This window comes from Dipodomys merriami, unplaced genomic scaffold, assembly GCF_024711535.1.
Source record: "Dipodomys merriami isolate MVZ:Mamm:240054 unplaced genomic scaffold, mDipMer1.0.p SCAF_1, whole genome shotgun sequence".
Classification (NCBI taxonomy): Eukaryota; Metazoa; Chordata; class Mammalia; order Rodentia; family Heteromyidae; genus Dipodomys; species Dipodomys merriami.
The window spans coordinates 79,896,257-79,917,674 of NW_027202270.1; the positions used below are offsets into that span (position 1 = coordinate 79,896,257).

At 39.0% G+C, this 21,418-nt stretch overlaps 1 protein-coding gene across 1 annotated transcript in view; it reads left to right on the top strand.

Annotated features, from left to right (window-relative positions):
* Actr3 (actin related protein 3) overlaps positions 1-9,831 on the top strand; it is a 56,083-nt gene extending 46,252 nt beyond the window's left edge. Inside the window, exons 11-12 of the mRNA XM_070024387.1 lie at positions 7,852-7,935; positions 8,617-9,831. Of these exons, the coding sequence (XP_069880488.1) occupies positions 7,852-7,935; positions 8,617-8,712 (180 nt within the window). The 3' untranslated portion in view covers positions 8,713-9,831. The remainder of the gene's footprint in view (positions 1-7,851; positions 7,936-8,616) is intronic.
* The last annotated feature ends 11,587 nt before the right edge of the window (positions 9,832-21,418 follow it).

Here is a 21,418-nt window from a genome sequence, read left to right on the forward strand (position 1 = left end):
ATATATGTGATCAGCAGCATGGGGATATTTGGTAGTGGTTCAACCAGATGAGTGGGAGTTCTTTGTTTCTTAAGTCCTGTTAGTTTTGTCATATCACCTAACATTTTGGATTTATCATCCACTTATCAGGGAGACCATGTACTGTTTGTCTCTTCGTTCTTGGCTTACCTCGCTCAACCTGATTCCTTCTAGCTCCATCCATTTCCCTGCAAATGCCATTATTTTGTCATTTCTAATGGCTGCATAATATTCCATTGTGTATAGATACCACAATTTTTGGATCCATTCATCTGTGGTGGGGCATCTAGGTTGTTTCCATATCCTAGCTATTGCGAACAGTGCTGCAATAAACATGGAGGTGCACGTGTCCTTGTATATTGGTTCCTGTTGTTCAGGGTAGATGCCTAGGAGTGGTATGACTGGGTCGTAAGGGAGGTCAATCTTTAGCTTTCTAAGGACCCTCCAGACTGCTTTCCAAAGTGGTTGTATGAGTGTACATTCCCACCAGCAGTGTAATAGTGTTCCTCGTTCTCCACATCCCCTCCAGCATTTGTCGTTGGCTGATTTGTGGATGTGGGACATTCTGACTGGGGTAAGGTGGTATCTCAGGGTTGTCTTTATTTGCATTTCCTTCACCACCAGGGATGATGAACATTTCCTCATGTGTTTCTTTGCCATTTTTATTTCTTCATTTGAGAAGTCCCTCTTTAGTTCCCTTGCCCATTTAGTAATTGGTTTGTTAGGTTTGGGAGGGATTAGTTTCTTGAGTTCCCTGTATATACAGGATGTTAACCCCTTGTCTGATATATTGCTGGTAAATATTTTTTCCCAGTTAGTTGGTTGTCTTTCTAGCTTGGTTGCAATAGCTTTATCTGTGCAGAAGCTTTTTATTTTAAGGTAGTCCCATTTGTCCAGTCTCTCTCCAATTTGTTGTGACCCTGGGACTCTGTTCAGGAAGTTCCTTCCTGTGCCTATTAGTTCAAGTGTCTCTCCTACTCTGTCCTGCAGTAGTTTCAGAGATTCAGGTTTAATGTTAAGGTCTTTAATCCATTTTGAGTTGATGTTGGTGCATGGTGATAGGCTGGGGTCCACTTTTAGTTTTCTGCATGTGGCTGCCCAGTTTTCCCAGCACCAGCGGTTGAAGAGGCTGTGTTTCTTCCATTGTATGTCTTTGGCTCCTTTGTCGAATATCAGCTGGCTGTAGGCCTGTGGATTTATTTCTGGATCTTCTATTCTGTTCCATTGGTCTTCGGGTCTGTTTTTGTGCCAGTACCATGCTGTCTTTGTTATTATAGCTCTGTAGTAGAGTTTGAAGTTCGGCATGGATAGCCCTCCCATATTGTCTTTATCCCCTAGAATTGTTTTGGCTATTCTAGGTCTTTTGTTGTTCCATATGAATTTTTGGACTGTTTTCTGTATTTCAGTGATGTACGTCATTGGGATTTTAATAGGAATTGCGTTGAATTTGTATATTAGTTTTGGAAGTATTACCATCTTTACTATATTAAGTCGGCCTATCCAAGAGCATGGGAGGTCTTTCCATTTCCTAGTGTCTTCTGCAATTTCTTTCTTTAACTTTTTATAGTTCTCATTAAATAGTTCATTTACATCTTTGGTTAGGTTAATTCCTAAATATTTTATTTTTCGGGAGGTTATTGTGAATGGGGTTGCTCCCTTTATTTCCCTCTCTTCCTGTACATTATCAGTGTATAGGAAGGCAACTGATTTTTGTGGGTTTATTTTGTATCCTGCTATTTTGCCGAAGTGATTTATGATTTCTAAGAGTTTGGGGATGGAGTTTTTGGGATCGTGGAGGTATAGTATCATGTCGTCTGCAAAAAGGGATAGCTTAACTTCTTCTTTCCCTATGCGGATCCCTTTAATGTCTTTTTCTTGCCTTATTGCCCTGGCTAAAGGTTCTAGGACTATATTGAAGAGGAGTGGAGACAGTGGGCATCCTTGCCTTGTTCCTGATTTTAGGAGAATTGGTTGTAGCTTTTCCCCATTAAGTATAATATTTGCTATTGGTCTGTCATAAATGGCTTTTATTGTTTTTAGAAATGTTCCTTCTATTCCTATTTTCTCCAGAGCTTTTAGCATGAATGAATGTTGAATTTTGTCAAAGGCCTTTTCTGCATCTGTGGCGATAATCATGTGATTCTTGACCTTGGCTCTGTTGATATGTTGGATTACATTTATTGACTTACGTATGTTAAACCATCCCTGTGTCTCTGGGATGAAGCCTACCTGGTCATAGTGAATTATTTTTTTTTATATGTTTCTGGATTCTGTTTGCTAGAATCTTGCTAAGGATCTTTGCATCTGTGTTCATCAAGGAGATTGGCCTGTAATTCTCCTTTTTGGTTGGGTCTTTGCCTGGTTTGGGGATGAGTGTGATATTGGCTTCGTAGAATGAGTTTGGGATAGCTCCCTCCTTCTCTGTTTCTCTGAAGAGCTTGAGGAGTATGGGTATTAGTTCTTGTTTAAAGGTCTTATAGAATTCTGCTGTGAATCCATCTGGTCCTGGGCTTTTTTTTGTTGGAAGACTTTTGATAGCTTCCTGTATCTCATTATAGGATATTGGCTTATTTAATTGGTTAACTTCTTCTTTGCTCAGTTTGGGCAACTTGTATTTCTCTAAAAATGCATCCATTTCTGCCCGATTTTCTTCCTTTAGAGAGTATAGCTTTTGAAAGTAGTCTGTTAGAATTGTTTGGATATCTTGGGTACGTGTTGTGATGTTTCCCGTGGCATCCCTAATCCTATTAATACGGGTTTCCTCTCTTCTTTTTTTAATTAATCTAGCCAATGGGCCATCAATTTTGTTTATTTTTTCAAAGAACCAGCTTTTTGTTTGGTTTATTTTGGTTATGGTTTTCTGATTTTCTAATTGGTTAATCTCTGCTTTTAATTTGGTTATCTGGCTTCGTCTAGTAGCTTTAGGTCCCATTTTTTCTTGTTTTTCTAGCTGTTTTAATTGCAACATGAGATTATTTACTTGGTCTGTCTCCATTCTCTTGATGTGGGCACTGAGGGCAATAAATTTGCCCCTCAGGACTGTTTTTGCTGTGTCCCACAAGTTTCTTTGTGAGGTGTTTTCATTTTCATTGAGTTGTAGGAAATGCTTTATTTCTTCTCTGATCTCTTCTGTTATCCAGGCATTGTTAAGGAGTGTGCTGTTCAATTTCCATGTATTAGAGAAATTTCTGCGGTATGCTTTGTTATTGAGAGCTAGCTTGATTCCACTGTGGTCAGATAGGATACAGGGGATTATGTCGATCCCTTTGTATTTGCTTAAGTTCCTTGCATGAACTATGATATGGTCTATTTTGGAGAAAGTTCCGTGAGCTGCTGAGAAGAATGTGTACTGTGTTGTTTTAGGGTGAAATACTCGGTAGATGTCAGTTAATTCCGCTTGAAGTATGGCCTCTCTTAATTCGGTAGCTTCTTTGCCAATCCTCTGGTTTGTAGACCTGTCCTTTGGTGAGAGTGGTGTGTTAAAGTCTCCTAGTATTATCGTATTGGGATCTATTTTATTCTGTAAGTTTGAGAGCATTTGTTTGACATATCTGGGTGCACCAATATTTGGGGCATATAAGTTGATGATGGTTATATCCTCCTCTTGGATTGTTCCCTTTATTAATATGTAGTGTCCGTCCTTGTCTTTCTGTACTGATTTTAATGAAAAGTTTATTTTGTCAGATATCAGGATAGCTACATCTGCTTTCTTACTGGGGGCGTTTGATTGGTAGATCCGTTTCCACCCCTTCACTCTGAGTTTGTTTGTATGTTTGGCTGAGAGGTGGGTCTCCTGAAGGCAACAGATGGATGGGTCTTGTTTTCTGATCCAGTCCTCAGTTCGTTTTCTTTTAATTGGCGAATTCAGCCCATTTATATTAAGAGAAAGTATAGAGAGATGCATTGTTGTCCCTGCCATTCCGTTTTCCTAAGTTTTTCTTCTTTCCTTTCCTCCTGTGCTTGCTCAGTTAGACTTTGAGTAACGCCTGTTTGGGGCAGGCCCCAGTTCCTGGTTGCTTTCTTCAGGTTGTGTCCCCCCTCTTAGAATTCTTTGTAATGCTGGCTTAATGTTTATGTATTCATTTAGTTTTTCTTTGCTATTAAAAGTTTTCAGTTCTCCATCGAATGTGAATGCTAGCTTTGCCGGGTAGATCAGTCTGGGTTGGCAGTTATTGGCTCTCAGGGCTCATATGGTGCTTTCCCAGGCTTTTCTTGCATTCATTGTTTGTGTGGAGAAATCTGCAGTAATTCTTATTTTTTTCCCGTTGTAGTATAGCTCCTTCTTCATTTTTGCTGCATGCAGGATTGTTTCCTTATTATTCAGATCTATCATCTTTACTATAATGTGTCTAGAAGTGTTTCTCCTGGGGTCTTGCTTGTTGGGTGTTCGATAAGCTTTTGTGATGTAGTTAAGATGGTCGTTTTTGAGGTGGGGAAAATTTTCATTGATTATATTGTTAAATAGGTGTTGCATTCCCTTGCTCTGGAATTCCTCACCTTCGTCCACTCCAATTATGCGAAGGTTAAATTTTTTAGCATTATCTGCTTGCTCTTGAATATCCCTTTGGTTTAATTTGAGTGATTTTTCCATATCTGTCACTTTTTGGTCCAGTTGGTGTATTCTGTCTTCTGTATCTGACACTCTACCTTCCATTTCATTCACTCTGTTGACAGTGGCTTCTATTGTGGTTTGCATGGAGGAAATGGATCCCTTTATGGATTCAATATTGGTTCTCAGAGTACTGATCTCACCTCTCAATGAGGTATGCATTACCTCTAATTTGGCGTTTATCTCACTTCTTACTGAGGTTTGTGCAGCTTCTATTTTTTCATGCATCTCTTGTTTGATACCCTGTATCTCTTTAGATAGTTCATCCTTGTGCTCTTTCAATTTCTGATCAATTTCTCGCTTTATTTCTTGAGTCATTGCCTCCAGCAACCCTTGGATGTAGCTTTTGTCTTCCATTCCTGCTTTGCTCCCACTGGGGCTCTCCCCTGCGTGACTGCTGGCTTTTGAGGTGAGCTTGCTGTCCTGGGTGGTGGTAAACCTTGTGATTTTTCTCTGTGATTTTCGCATGGAGGTTCAGGAGACTGCTCTTCAATTTTGTTTTGGTGTGTCTGTCTTTGCTTGGTTGCTGATTCTGTATTGGTAGAGAGAGTCTGTGCCTGATCTGGGTTCTGTTGGGAGCCTATTTCCAGCTGCTATTCTGACTTACTTAGGATTCTCAGCTCTCTGCTGTAGATTGCTGGCAGTTCCTGCCTTTGGAAGGGTTGAGCAGCCTAGACTGCTTGTGTTTGCTCCTACGGGTGCTCTTGTGAAGAACAGATGCTCTGGATGCACTCTCCCAAATACTGGAGTCTGCTATGGGCTCCTGATGTGTTTTTGTTTGTTTGTTTTGGGCTGGTTGTGGGCTTGAACTCTAGGTTTGGGTGCTGTCCCTCAGCTTTTCAGCTCAAGGCTGGCACCCTACCATTTGAGCCACAGTACCACTTCTGACCCTTTTTGCTTTTGTGATGCTGAGGAATCAGATCCAGGGCCTCATACATCCAAGACTATCACTCTATTGCTGAGCCACCTTAACAGTCTGAGCTCCTGCTTACTATCAGGTGCTGGCAGCCTGTGTTGCCCAATTCCCAGTCTAGGGTATATGGGTGGAGTTTTGGTGGGGTTTGGGCTTCTCTTGTCCTGGGCCTCCAGGTCTTTTGTTGTCACAGGCGTGCTTCCCGGGGAGTGTTGTTTCCTGGTTTTCTCCCCTCTGTTGAGGCGTATGCTCAGCTTTTTACTTCAGTTGGGAGGAGTTGGTTGTGTTGTTCAGGCGCTGGATCCCCGGGCCTGGTTCCGGCCCCAGCTTGGAGCACGCTCGTTAGGCCTGTGCTGATGTGTATACCACCTAGGTTATGCAGCCTGGAGCGCACTCGTTAGGCCTGTGCTGATGTGTATACCACCTAGGTTATACAGCCTGGGGGACACAGTTCAAATTTCTTCTACTGTTGGTAGTCTTGACCCAGGGGCGCTGTTCCTGGCTTGGGCATTTAAGCTCCCTTCCAGGGGTGCTCTTGCTCTAGCCTGGCCAGCTGAGTGTGCTCCACGGGCTGGTGGAGCTCTCAAACAGTTCCCAGTTTTAGTGGGTCCTGAGGTCCGGGTGTTGGGGTAGGGAGTCTAGGTCAGGGTCTGGGGATTCCCTCCAGCTCTGGTCTCCCTTGAGGGATACACTTCCCCTGTGGGGTACTCACCCTGGAGCTGGTTGTTTCTGTGTGGTGTAGGTTGTCAGTTGTTGTTGCAATCCGGGCTGGGTTGGGCGGTGGTGGCTCTGTGTGATTCTTTTCTGTCTCTGCCTCTGTCGAAGCTGTCGGGTCAAAAGTGTCCACGCTCAGGCAGCTTCTTCGCGGTACCTCTGGGGCCCAAGCCGGCCCAGCCAGGCAAGCAGCCCAGCCAGGTTGCTGCGATCGCGATCGGGCGGGCGGGTGGTCTGCCGACAGGTCCCTTTGTCGCGCTGCTGGTGCCGGGCGGGCGGGTGGTCTGCCGACAGGTCCCCTTGTCGCGCTGCTGGTGCTGAGCGGCTTTGGCGGGATGGAGCCTCTCTGCTCGGGTGGAGAGTGAGGGGTGGGGGTGGGATCCTCGTGGAGACTCCCGGCTGGTAGGTTTCTCTGTTCCTGGCGATCCGCTGTTCTGCAAACCAGTACCTGGTGATCTGAAAGCGGCCCCCTGTGTCTCTGCTGTGTCTCTGGGGCTCCCGCAGCCCCCGCCGAGCCGGCTGGCCGGCGGCTTGTCGCACTGCCTCGCGGCCAGTAAAGGTTGGGGGAGGGGTCTTCGCTTTTCTCTGTTCTGAAATTCTTCTTTTCGTCTCTTTCTTTTTTTGTTATTTTCCGCCTCTGGTTTTTCTCTGAGTGTTCGTCTTTTTGTTGTTGTCGGTCTCTTGGGGAGATTAAGCGTTGGAACTCGAACTCTCTTTTTGGTTGGAGAGAGCTGTGGCGTTTCCCTACTGCTCCGTCGCCTTCTTGGTCCCCCCTCTCCAGACTTTTATTCTTAAGGTGATATGCAAAGGGATTACAGTTACATGAATCAGCTAGAGTACATTTCTTTTTGGACAGTGTCACCCCTTTTCTCGCTCTCCCAGTTTTTCCCTCCCATCCCCACCTACAACTTGTATAGTTAGTTCATTTTCAACATGGTGTCCAATGAGTACTCTCCTGCATGTGTAAAATTATTTTTAATTGACACAATAATTGTATGTATTTATGGAATATGTAGCATATATAAAATCTGTTAAGTTTCATCTAGGTTAAAAATAAGCATTTTTTAACTTGTTTTTGTATTTGGAGTATCTGAAGTTCTTTCTTCCATTGCTTAATAAAATACATAATAAGTTGTTAGAAAGTATGGTCTTGATTATTCTTCATTCATTTCCTCTTTATACTTCTATCCCTGTTTGCCAGTCTTTGCCTCATTTCTCTGTAGATAACCAATCTCAGTTGTTTCTGGTTTATGTCAGTTGAATATTATTACCGTTATTTTTGTGTTGTGTGTATGTACTGAGGCCTGAGTTCAATCTCATGCTTCCTACGCTTGCTTGCTCATACCTGATACTCTATCATATAAGCCATGCCTCCAGTCTGGCTTTTTGTTGTTGTTTTGAAGATTGATTATCACAGACTTTTCTGTTTGGGATGGTTCTGAGCCACAATCCTCAGATCTCTTACATAGCTAGAATTACAGGCATGAGCCACCATTTCCCAACTTAATGGTTTTGTATATGTATGTTTACATTTTAATGATTGAAAAATTATTACTTGGATTTACTATTGAATTGATTTTACTGTATCATCTTTTAGCCAAAACCTATTGATGTGCAAGTTATTACACACCACATGCAACGATATGCAGTTTGGTTTGGAGGATCGATGCTGGCTTCCACGGTGAGTATGATAAAGCATGTTTATACTTTTTTTTTGGGAAGGGGGTCCAGTCGTGGGGCCTGAACTCTGGGCCTGGGCCTGGGCACTGTCCCTCAGCTCTTCAGCTCAAGGCTAGTGCTCTACCACTTGAGCCACAACGCACTTCCGGCTTTTTTTCTTTTTGCTTATATGGTGCTGGGGAATTGAACCCAGGGCTCTGGCATGCAAAGCAAGCGCTCTACCACTGAGCCACCTTCCCAGCCCCCTGTACTTTTTTTTTTTTTTTTTTTTTTTTAAATAGAAGAATCCAGAGGTACTTTCAGAAGCACAAAGCCAAATCCTTTAAATTTTCTATATAACAGGATACTTGAAAAATTGAATACATAAGTACATAGCTGTTTTAAAACTAAGTCACTTCAACTTAATGTTCTTTTATAAAGCTTTTTTGTTTTTTAAAATGTAACTTGATAGGAATTTATTTTAAAGTTTGAGTTTTATATCTTAAAATTTATCTTTAGGGAAAACAAATTTTAAATAGTTACTAGATGTTCATTGCTTTTTTCTTTCCAAAAATGACAAAACTTACTGTATTATTAGCTTACATTAGTTATGCAGGAAGTTTAACATTGTTTTTAAACATTACTTAAATGTTGAAATATAATTGATTTTGGTCTTTATTAAAGTGTGTATTTTTTATTTCAGCCTGAGTTCTACCAAGTATGCCACACCAAAAAGGATTATGAAGAAATTGGACCTAGCATTTGTCGTCACAATCCAGTGTTTGGAGTCATGTCCTAAAATTGACTTCCTAGTTATTTGGGGTTGGGAAATGGAAAAGAGATAATCTTTCTGATTACTTGTTTTATCTGGATGGCTGGTTTTGAGGTTTTAAACCTGACTTGAATAGTAAGACCAAACAAGATTATACAGGAATATTTTAATAAGTGTATCAACATGCAAAATGTAGAAGAGAGCCAAAATGATTGTTTTTCTTTAGATTGAATATTTGAATCTTATGTGTAACAAAAGAAGTGGGTTTTAGTTCTTTCTGTGCCCTGATATTTTGTATATTATTGAATTATCCAAGATTTGATGGGATTTATCGGTATGTAGATAGCTCTATAATGCTTGAATTGTACACTTCTAAGTGTGCAGTGCAAGAGCTTGTTTATATTTCATACTTTTTATACTTTGAGGAAAAAAAGTCAAAGAAAAATTAGTATCTGAGGAACAAAAAGTGACCAAGTAAAGAATAAATTTAAACAATGGCCTCATGAGACTTGGCATACCCACTCATGGAATTCCAGTTATTATGAATTGCTTCCACTCCCCTCTCCCTTACCCCAACAATGGTTTTCTTTGCAACTAAGAAGCTAGTATCTTGGATTAACTGATGCCTGCTAGTGCTTTCTGATTACTTGCATTCTGTTTCTTGCTTTCAAAAAAAAGATAAGATGGTTGGACTAGTATTACAGCTCTAAGAAAAACAAAAACTACAAACAGTAATTTGATTACCAAAATTGGTATATTTAAAGCCTAACACCATTCTAATAAAGACACAAATTTCTTTTTAATACTTGTTTCAGGCTCTTTAACCTCTTTATAAGTTCACTATAATAAATCTATTTTCGTCAATCTTCTGCAATAGTTCTTTAAAATCACAACAATTGGTTAGCAAGCTGACTTTTTTATGTGTGCTGTACAAATAATTGTGAACTTTTAATATGTTGAATGCTTTCATTTTGATAACTGGATCTCCATTTGATATTTTCATTTGTATAACACATGTGCAGTCTTGATTTTTTTTTTTAGTGCCCATCCCTGACATACCATGGAAAGTTAATTTTCTTGGCATTTAAAAATATCTGGATCATGAAGAAAAAAAAGATGAAAATAAATTAAAATTGAGTTACCTTTTCTGATGTTTCTTTTTTCAAGCAATATAGTTCAACTTGTTTATTCACATGATTTCTGTTTAACTAGTGAGATTCACTTAAATTTTTATCCTGTGTATGATATAAAAGTTTTTGTGGTATAAAAATAAATTGCCTAGTATTTGCACTCAGAGCCTTGTGGTTGCTAAGCAGACACTACCATATTAGCCCCACTCTCAGCCCTCCTTATTTATAGAAAGGTAGACAGAGATGTGTTTTCTTTTCTAGTACTGAAGCAGCACTGTCAGTAAACATAAAGCACAATTAAGAATACTTCCTAAAGTTAAAGAATATTAAAGTGGTTTTGTTATTATAATAAAAAATTACAGATTAGCAGGACATACAGTTTTTATTTATGCTGCATTATAGATATTAATTATCTGTATCAATCTAGAGTAATGACAAACTACATTACTAGAGTAGGAGTTGTGTTGTCAGTGTCAATCATCTCTTACTGAAGTGCTTTATGAATATTGTAAAAAACTAGATACAGAAAGGAAATTTTCCCTTCATCCCAACCTGTCTCATTTTGTCATCATTATATATAATATGTTATTTTTTATGCTTATAAAATAAATATAGCTCCCTTATTTTATATACTTAGAAGGTTACTGTATATACTGTTTTGCCCTTTGCTTTTTCAAGAATCTTTTTTTTTTTAGCAAAATTAGTTGTGCAAGCAATTTTATTGTAACATTTCTGTACGTAGATACAACATATCCCAATCAAGTCATCCCTTCTATCATTCTGGCTTACTGCACTTTCCAGCTTAAAAACAGTTAAAATAGTTTCAACAGGTGTAATTGTTAGATTTTCATACATAAAAGTACATTTATTCATCCTCATTCACTCTTTTAGCCCTCCCAATAAGCATAGGGAGGGTATCCATGCAACAGCCTGTTGAACTTTCCTGACTTAAAAAAAAATATATTTGTATTATCTTTACTTGTACAGAGGAGTTGCCATTCAACAAAGCAGTTTATGACTATAATGTGTCTTGATCAATGTCATCATTTTTTATTGGTATTACATAGATGATACAGAGGGGATACAGTTACCTAAATCAGGTAAATAGTCTTTCTTTTTGGACAATGTCACTCCCCTTGCTCTCCTATCTGACATACAAATTGTATAGTTCATTTTCATCATTGGTGTCTAGTGAACGCACTGTCTCTAGTGAATACAGTTGCTGCATTTGTTCACACTTTGTCCTTCCATTTCTGTGTGCCCCCTTATCCCTCCCCAAAATAGATAAATGAACAAATGACAAGAAGAAAAAAACAGCAATCGAAATCATTTTATTTCTATTTTCTGGAGTCAATTTTGATACATATTTTGTATGATCAGATGCACATAGGCATTGTGTCATTGTGCCACTGTCCTACAACCCTGTAATGATTAACACTTTTTATAGATGCCTTATGTAATCTATATAGTTACAATGTATTTGAACATAATTCATTCTCCATCTTTCCTTCTCCCTTTCTCTTTATCCCCCAGATTGTCCCATAGTTAGATGTTCTACACTTGTTTGCGCGCATATGTGTTTGTGTGTTTGTGAGGGGGTGGGTGGGTGGTTATGTATATAGGTATATATCCATCCATATGTGTATATATATATGAATGAAAAATTAATATATATCTTTAGGCTCTAGCTTCCACCAAGTGAGTGAAAACATGATACTTGGCCTTTTGAACTTGGCTTAGTGTCAGCATGATGTTCTCCAATTCCATCATTTTCCCTGAAAATAACAATTTTATTTTTCTTTATGGCATTTTCATATTCTCTGGCATATCTTTACTGTTCACTGTTGTTGGGCACTTGGGCTAATTCCACAGTTTTAGCTATTGTGAACAGCACTGTAAAAAAAACATGCAGATATCTTTCTTGTATGTTATACTCCCAGATATGTCCTGAGAGCAGAGTCATTAAGGTAGGACCAGTTTTTGTTTTAGGAGAAACCTGCATGGTGATTCCCTTAGTGGTGGTACTGTTTGCTTTCCCATTAAGATTGTATGAGAGGTCCTTTTTCCTTTGCAGCTTCAACAGCATTTGTTGTTTTCTCGATGGCATTCTGACTGAAGTATGATGGAATTTTTTTTTTCTGTTTTGGTCGTGGGGCTTGAACTCTAGGCCTGTGTCCTGTCCCTCAGCTCCTCAGCTCAAGACGAGCACTATACCACTTGAGCCACAGCGCCACTTCTGTTTTTCTGGTGGTTTATTGGAGATAAGAGTTTCACAGACTTTCCTGCCTGGTCTGGATTTGGACCATGATCCTCAGAGCTCAGCTTCCTGAGTAGTTAGGATTACAGGCTGAGCCACTGGTGCCCAGCATGTGATGGAATCTTTTTTTTTTTTTTGTCAGTCGTGGGGCCTAACTCGGCCTGGGCACTGTCCCTCAGCTCTTCAGCTCAAGGCTAGTGCTCTACCACTTGAGCCACAGTGTCCTTTCCGGCTTTTTTTTTTTTTTTTTTAATATGGTGCTGAGGAATTGAACCCAGGGCCTCATGCATGCAAGGCAAGCGCTCTACCACTGAGCCACCTTCCCAGCCCCATATGATGGAATCTTAAAGTAGTCTTTATTTGCATTTCTTTTATGGCTAAGAATGTTTAACATTTTTCCTCTATCTACTATTTTGACTTATGAGAAATGTCTGTTCAATTTGTTTGCCCACTTAGCACTTTTTATATGTTAGATATTGTTTACTAGTTGAATATCTAGGGCAGAAATTGGGTAGTCACTTGGTTCTTGCAGAAACTTTTAAATTGTATCCCATTTGCCAATTCTTGTTCTTGTGGGAGGCAATAGGAATTCAGAAAATAATTATCTTTCTATAACCAGAGCTTTCCCTATTTTCTGTAGTAGTGTTAATGTTTGAGCTCCTAACTGAGTTCTTTGGTCCTTCTGGAGTTGATTTTTTTGTTCTGTGTGAGAGATAAGTGCTACAGTTTCAGTTTCCTGAAAGTAGATAACCAGTTATCCTAGCAACACTTTTTTAAAAGGCTGTTCATGTTTTTAGATCTTTTGTCAAAAATTAGATGGCTATATCTATTTAGTTTTATTCTTGGGTGTTCTATTCTCTTCCATTGTTTGTTGGATCTGTTTTTGTGCCAGTACTTTGCTGTTCTTGTAACTTTGGCTGTGTTGTATAATTTGAAGTCTGGCATTGTGATACCTCCAGTGATGTTCTTTTTATTCAGGGTTGCTTTTGCTATTCAGGGTCTTTTATACTTCTATTTCAAATTTTGTATTACTTTTCTATTTCTCTGAAGAATGACATTTGGACTTAATGGGTATTGTTTTCGATCTATAGTTTGCTTCTGACATTATGGCCATTTTCATGGCCAGTCCATGAGTATGGTAAAAATTTGTTAGCTTCCAGTATCTTTGATTTCTTTCTTCAAGGCTTTACAGTTTTCAATGTAGAAGTCTTAAGTTAATATGTAGGTATTTTACTGTTTTTGAAATTGTTTTCCTATTTACTCAGCCAGTTTATTGTTGGTGTATTTTTAAAACTACTGAATTTTGATAGTAATTTAAGTGACTTTCTTTGTCACTTCTGACTTTAATTGGAACTCTATTTTGTGATTTATAAATACGGCTGCTTCTGCCTCCTTTTTTCCATCTTTGTATACTATACCTATATTTGTCTTTATCAGTGAGATGTATTTTTTGTAGGTAACATGGTTGGACCTTCCTTTTTAATCCAAGTTGCTGTTCTAGATTGCAGTGTTAAGACCGTTAATATCCAACATTAATATTGAAAGGTATATTGTGTTTCTTCTCACTCTGTTGTTTTTACAGTCGTCCTTCACTATATTGCAGTTAACTTATTGCACCTTCACTGTATCTCAGGTTTTTGAAAAATGTACATAGGTGATCTCTCACCTATTGGGGGAGCTATGTAGAGACCCCCATGGTAGGTGAAAATCCGTAAAGTGGCAGCCTTATAAACTAACCTCTATATTGCCGTTCACATTGCTGCTTTGCAGATTTTCAGCTATCACAGAAATTATCTGGAACATACCTCCTGCAATAGGCAAGGGATCACTGTATACTTTTTGTTTTACTTGTAGATACAAGGGAAGTATAAGTGGGGAGGGCTAAAAAAAGGGGAAGAAAATCTGGTTTAAATCAAAAATAGTGAGCTGGGTGCCAGTTCATGCCTATAATCCTAACTACTCTGTACTTTGAGCTCTGAAGATCACAATTTGATGCAAGAATGTCTATGAGACTTACCTCTAATCAACTACCAAGAAGAAGAAAACAAGTGGAAGTATGGCTCAAGTGGCAGAGTTGTAGCCCCAAGCAAGAAAGCTCAGGGGTAGCCCTGAGTTCAAGCCTTGGGACTGGCAGAAAAATAAATAGAAAAGTGAAAGCCCATGTGGTTTGGTAATGTTGGCTTTGGAGAAAAGGTAGGGAGGGAGATACAGAACCAAAAAGTAAATAAGAGGGTTAAATGCCCTATACTAAAAATCAAATGGCCCTTATTAGATACAATAAATCAATAGTCAAATGAAGTTTTAAAATGCAACAAAGTTATATTAAACAAAATAGGAATTTTTAATTGTTCCTTTTTGTGTTTGTGTGTCTCTGTGTATGTATACATACATTATTTAAGTCTGAATAGAAAGACTGTCCCTCAGCAATCAGTATAAGCAGCCTGGGGAGGGAGGTAGGCCATGGACTGTGAATACTTTGCATACTTTGTTCAGGCTCAGAGCTTTGTTGTGGTTCTTGACAAGTGGCGTAGTAGGTGAAGTCATAGAGACATCTGCCGTACCCCGACCTTTACAGTCCCACCTGCCTCTCATGGCACCTTTGCTGCACAACTGGCAGGGAGTCTGGAGCAGCTGCCTTAGGCACCTCAGGGGCTTCTAAGAGCACTTCCGCAGCACTGTGAGTCATCCTGCAGTCCACCTCTACCACACTACTGTGAATGCAGTGTGTGTTGGCAGGGAATTGGTACTACCATATTTCCCAAGCTACCACCTCTGGTATCTAAGCTGACAATAGCTTTCTGTAATATCAACTCTGTGCTGGCCTGTCAGGCCCTCTTCTCTCCCTGAATTTATACCCAAGTTCTATGGCAAAGTGTTCTGTGATTCCTGGAGTCATGATTGTGCCTTTTTCTCGAGCTCCAGAGTAACTCAGTTTCCTAGAATAAAATGATGCCGGGCACCAGTGGCTCACGCCTGTAATCTTAGCTACTCAGGAGGCTGAGATCTGAGGATCGTGGTTCAAAGCCAGCCCAGGCAGGAAAGTCCATGACACTCATCCCAAATAAACCAGGAGACCAGAAGTGTGGCTCAAGTGGTAGAACGCTTGCCTTGAGCTGAAGAGCACAGGAACAGCACCTCAGCCCAGAGTTCAAGCCCCACGACAAAAAAAAACAAACAAACCAGTAATTACTCATAATCACACTGAAATAAGATTACCTTTCTTCACTTTTTAATTTTTGTTGTAGTTGTGGGCTTGAACTCAGGGCTTGGGTATTGTCTCTGATCTTGATTTTTGCTCAAGGCCAGTGCTCTACCACTTGAGCATAGCTCTACTTCTGGCTTTTTGATAGTTTATTGGAAATAAGAGACTCAAGGATGAACTTTCTCGCCCCAGTTGGCTTTGGACCATGATCCTCAGATCTATCTCCTAAGTAGCTAAGATTACAGGCATGAGCCACTGGCTCCCAGCCTTCAAGGATCTTTGATTAAAAAAAAAAAATCACATCAATACATTGGCAATGTCATAAAAATACCCTTTTTACTTGGAATGACTGGGTAAGAAATGAGAAAACAAAAAATCTTGTATAGAAAATATTAGTGAAAAAGCATAAAAATCAACTTTCCATTAGGTTTACATTCACTTGACAAAATAGTGTTGATTTGCTATGTGTTTCCTATTGTTCTGCTTTTAGCTAAGTAAGTTGGGCCATGATCAAAGCAGAATACTCTGTAAGCAACTTCAGTTTTTTAAGTTTACAGAGATTCTGCTAAGGTACACTGGTACCTGCAGCAGTGATTCACTATCAAGCAGCAGGAGCATAGGCCATTAGAAAAGAAACAGGCCAGTAATTAGAATTTTATTTGGTGTTTACTAACCTGTTTCTGAACATGGGATATTCTTTGAGCTCTTAATTTTTATGTACCATGTTAGGAGTGTCATGACAAATTAGATTGCAATTTCTGTGAGTTTTAAGAAACTGACCTAGCTTTGATTTGTAGTAGTAACTATGATGGTTTCTTCTTTTGAGCCATTATAGTTTTGACCAATTGGGAATTGAAAGACATAATCTTATAACTTGTTAATACTTAAAAAAAATAAGCAAATTTCTAAACCAGAATATTTAGCAAACTCTAAATGACATATTCTGTAAGTGGTCACATTCTTTAGCATTTTTAAACTATAAATGGATGGTTGTGGTAGTGGTAACTGACTATTTAGAAGATCTACTTTGTGAATGAAATTATCTGGATGTAAGAGGACTTGTAGAAATAGTTGAAGTTTTTGATCATACAACATTTCTGATCATATAAAAAATACATGCAGGATTGTGAGTTTACAAAATAGGTAACACATTTCATACTTTACATATCCCTGTAGGACTGCCCTTTCAAAATGGTCCATTGGTAAAATTGCTCAGAGGGGTTACAGTTATATGTCAGGTAAAGAGTACATTTCTTTTTGGACAGTTACTCCTTCCCTCACTTCCAGTTTTGTTCAGCCTTTTTATAGATACGTTTTAATTATGTCCAGATTGTGAAGGTCTTCCCTACAACTGGCAACTGGATGAAGGAAAATGTGATACATATTTTACATATGTCCATGAAGTTTTATTCATATATCAGGGAGAATGAAATTGTATCGTTTGCAGGGAAATGGATGGGTCTAGAGAAATAGCAGTGAAGTAAACCAGGATCAGAAAAACAAAGGACGTATTTTTCTCTCCTATATGGAAGTTAGATACATGAAAACACAGAGCTGTGTGTGTGTGTGTGTGCTCGCGCACACACATGCTCATGATCAAACTGACTTTTAAAGTAAGGTATGTGCAGGGATAAGTGTCTATAGTATAACCCATTTGAATACCAGAAAACATGTCTGAGCAGATGATTAGAGAGAGGAATGGGTGAATAAAGCTACAAGACCAATGTTTAGACTTGAAAATGGAAGTAGGAAACTTGATAAGACTGGTGATGGTGGAAGGGGTACCTTTGGTCAAGGTGCATCCTATACATGAATGGAAATGTGAAATTGAAACCCCCTTGTACAACCATCTAAAGATAAAAAGTGAGGATCTAATGATCTCCCATGGAGATTACATTGTAGCTGTGTAACTGGATTCACCTGCCCCTGCTTAGATTGAACAAGTATAGTTACTTGGTCTAAACAGCATTATCTTTTCCTACTTCTTTTATGAAAGGGAATGTTGAAACTATGACATTATTCCTCAGGGCATAAGAAGTATGAATAAAATGGTTATAAGTGATTTTTTTCTCTTAAAGAGAAGGAAATGACTTCTCAAGCCCAAAGTATTTTTTTATTCAATCAGTAGGATTCTAGTATTCTTGAAATTGAAGTAGCTACTTGGCTTTAACCTATTTCACAAAGATGATAAGTGATTTTTTTCAAAGATGTAGCAAGAGATGAAAATAGAGGCAGGTGTGGCCTTTGAACTTAGTCCTTCAAACAGTCCACTAGATGTCTCTCTTGCTTTTGTCCATGAATGAGCATACTTCATGTCTAAATCAAAAGTTAATTGAATCTGGATTTTGGCAATAACATTTCTCGTATACACTTAAAATGTGCTGTGTTCAGGAACACATCCATAGTTTCAGTCAACAAATGTGTTCCTTTGTCTGTGACCGTCATTGATGGTAGATTTTATTTCTATTTATTTATTTTTAATTGTACTGGGGCTTGAACTCTGGGGCTTCATATTTGCTGGGCCAGCACTCTTATTAGTTGAGCCATGCCTCCAATCCTTTTTTGCTAGTTATTTTGAAGCTGGAGTCTAGCAAACTTTTCTGCCTGGTCTGGTCTTGAATTGAAATTCTTGAGATCTTAGCCTTTTGAGTAGCTAGGATTTCAGTTGTGTGGAACTGAGCTCACAATGGGTTTTACTTATCAGCAGTATCAACTTAGAACATTCTATATGATAAACACTTCAAAATGCTAGGGATATGGTAGTGAGCAAACAAATATAGTTCTTGCATCTTGGAACTTAAAAAGTCTATTGAAATCACTGCAAAATGTGTTACAATTTTATTTTTAAACTTTCATTTTAAAATAACAAAAATCTTGTTTTGGGGTTTTGTTTTTATTTTAGTACTGAGGATTGAACCTTAAGGTCACTAGGCAAATATTTTGCTGCTTAAGCTATGCTTCCAGTCCTTTTGACCAAGGCCTATTTTTCAAATAGGGTTTTGTGCTAAGATATCCTGAGCTGGTTCTGAATTGTAATCCTCCAGTCTCCATTTCCCAAGTAGCTGGGATTAAAGGGGTGTACCACCACACCTGGCCCAAAGTTCTGTACATTCTTTTTGTCTTTTTGGCCGGTTGTGGGTCTTGAACTCTGGGCCTGAACGCTGTACATTCTTTTTTTTTCTTTTTTTGTCGGTCGTGGGGCTTGAACTCGGCCTGGGCGCTGTCCCTCAGCTCTTCAGCTCAAAGCGAGCGCTCTACCACTTGAGCTACAGCGCCACTTCGGTTTTCTGGTGGTTTTATTGGAGATAGGAGTCTCACGGTCTCTCCTGCCCGGGCTGGCTTTGAACCGCGATCCTCAGATCTCAGCCTCCTGAGTAGCTAGGATTACAGGCGTGAGCCACCAGCGCCCGGCGAACGCTGTACATTCTTGTACTAAGAAAAACTAGGAAAGATAAGGTACAGAGTAAAGATTTTCTTATTATTAAAATTAGTTTTCATAGTGTTGCTAATGTTCTCTGCATTCTGAGTTATTACTTGTGTGTGTGTGTGTGTATGTGTGTGTGTGTGTGTGTGAGAGAGAGAGAGAGAGAGAGAGAGAGAGAAAGAGAGAGAGAGAGAGAGAGAGAGAGCATGCACGCACGCCTACGTGTGTGGTGCTCAGGTTTGAATCCAGGTCTCATGTTAGCATTAGGTAATGCCACTTAAATCCACTTTGTAAATCTTAGAAGGAACTCTGGGAGAATACAGTGGCACATAAAGGGTTTGTTTTGGGAGGAGACCTACCCTGAATACATATCTTTCCTGGCTGCCTAGGCTAAAGTGACCCATGTGTACTTATGTAAGGAACTATAATCGCTTCCTTCTATTTGGCTCATTTCTGAGTTACTAATGGGTCCCTCGGGATTGCTGCTTGGGGAAGTTAAGAGATATAGCTAACAAGTCAACTATCCAGAGCACACAATGTCAGTATCTCAGCACCTTAAAGCCCAAGTTCTCAGTCTCATTTCATGACTTCAGTTTTTTTTAAAGTTGTTGAAACTTTCAGTGAGACATGACTTTCCAACATAAATGACATAAATACAAAAAAAAGCTATATCTTGACCAAATATATTCTGCAGTGTAAAATCAAAATCATTATCGACTTCTATGCTAAAGTCCACCTTAGAAAAGTATCTCAGGGTTAATTAACATGGGAATGGTCAGTTTTGTGCTAATTTACTATGACAAACTGGCTAAACCAGTCCATGCTGTGTCACTATAGGATGCAGTTTGTACATGTAAATTACACTCTTCATGTAGTTCTAGATCATATTATGAATATGGAAATAGCTCCCATACTTTCCTTTTGTGGCCTAGTTTATACGTTTGTCCAATCTTCATGATGAAATAAAGACAAGTTATCAAGTCAATATAAATTACAATTAAAAGAAGCCTGTCTTGCATTTTTGACTCTTGGCCAATTAACTTTGCATCTTTTCAATTATCATTTGGAAAAATGTCTGAGAGCTAAGGCCATAGAGGACTGGAGGTGTAACTCAGTTATAGAGCACTTGCACTTTATGTACCACTGTGTTCTCCCAGAATGGCCTTGCGAGACCACAAAATGGATTTATATGGCCTAAGCCTATTGCTAACACTTAAAATATATCTTAATACAAGACTATTGTGAGATGATGGCACTTAAGATTGAGACAGGAGCTGCCTGAAGTTAAATAAAAATGAGGGCTGTTAAATATTTTCAAAGCTGGAAAAATGTGTTGTTCTGACAGTGCAGAATTATTTTTAGGGAGCCTTGACATACTTTGGAGTGACAGAACTTTACCTATTCATCTCAAATTACCCCCCCGGGACGATTCTAAGTCTGAAATGCTGGCTTTAAGAAGCATACTTAGGGTTATATGTGTTGTCTCTTTTTGTCCTCAAGAGGGAGCTCCACACTGAGCTATTTTATATATATATATATTTTGTATATATATATATATATATATACATTTTATATATTCATATGTATATATACATATGGCTTATACTTGTTGACATTGGAAATCATTTCTTCCTTCCTATGTCTCTGAGATAAAGGTGCATTCCACCAGCTCAGCTCTAGCTAGTAAACAGAACGTGGTTGGCTGAACACTCAGTAATATTTTTTATCTAGTGATCTTATTTTTGTTTGATAAACTGGACTGCGGTTTGGTGCAAAGAAGTTATTCTATTAGATAGGAAGTTTAAGCTCATGTTCACCAAATCCCAGTGTTATTCAAAATTATAAGTGCGTAGATTCTAGTTTATTCATGCCTTTCAGTTCTGTGAACAAGCACCTTTTGTGCTAACTGTGCTCTGCTTTGCACCCACCAGATCAATATACAAACAGTTCCTGCTGTGTGTTAGTATTTCTTGATGCCATGAAGTAGAAAGTGTTCCTCTTATACAAAGGCCCTTTACTAAGGGGCTCTGTGGGGTTAAGAACAGCTTCCCATTCCAAATGGTTTCATTATGTTCTCTATAATGTGTCTAATTGTTTAATGACAACATATTTCAGCTGAGATGATTGAACATACATTATTTGAGCAATAAAAGCACAACAGGCTGTGTCATTTTAAGTAGTTAATAGATGTCCAGGGTAAGAAAAGACAGAAAGAAAGGCTTGATTGTCACACACCCATAAAAAGAGCAAAATCTGAAAGATGCAGGTTTGAAATACCAGATTGTACATGTAAACTGGATTTACACAGAAAGCTATCTGTGTGCATAGCTGTCAGCTTCTTTTGAAAAATTGCCTTTGTAGATCAACTGCACTGAATAGTTTTCTCTAGAAATCCTGTTCAAATAATGTTTCTTCCAGCTGAGGAAGAGTGGCACATGTTCAGTTTGTGCATGGAGAACTTTCATTGTAGCAGAAATCTGTAGCCTGCCACTTGGCTTGGCCTAATCCTAATTTTTCATTTTTATATGTTTTTGTATTGTAGAAATACTGTACAGAGGGTTACAGTTACATGAGTAAGGTAATGAGTACATTACCTTACCTCCTCCTTTGTTTTTCCCCTACCAATCCCTTCCCTCCTCACCTCCCCAACTTCTCCCTTCCCCTTCCCCACCACGTTGTAAAGTTTGTTTTCAACAGTGTCTGGTGCATCTCATTGTTAC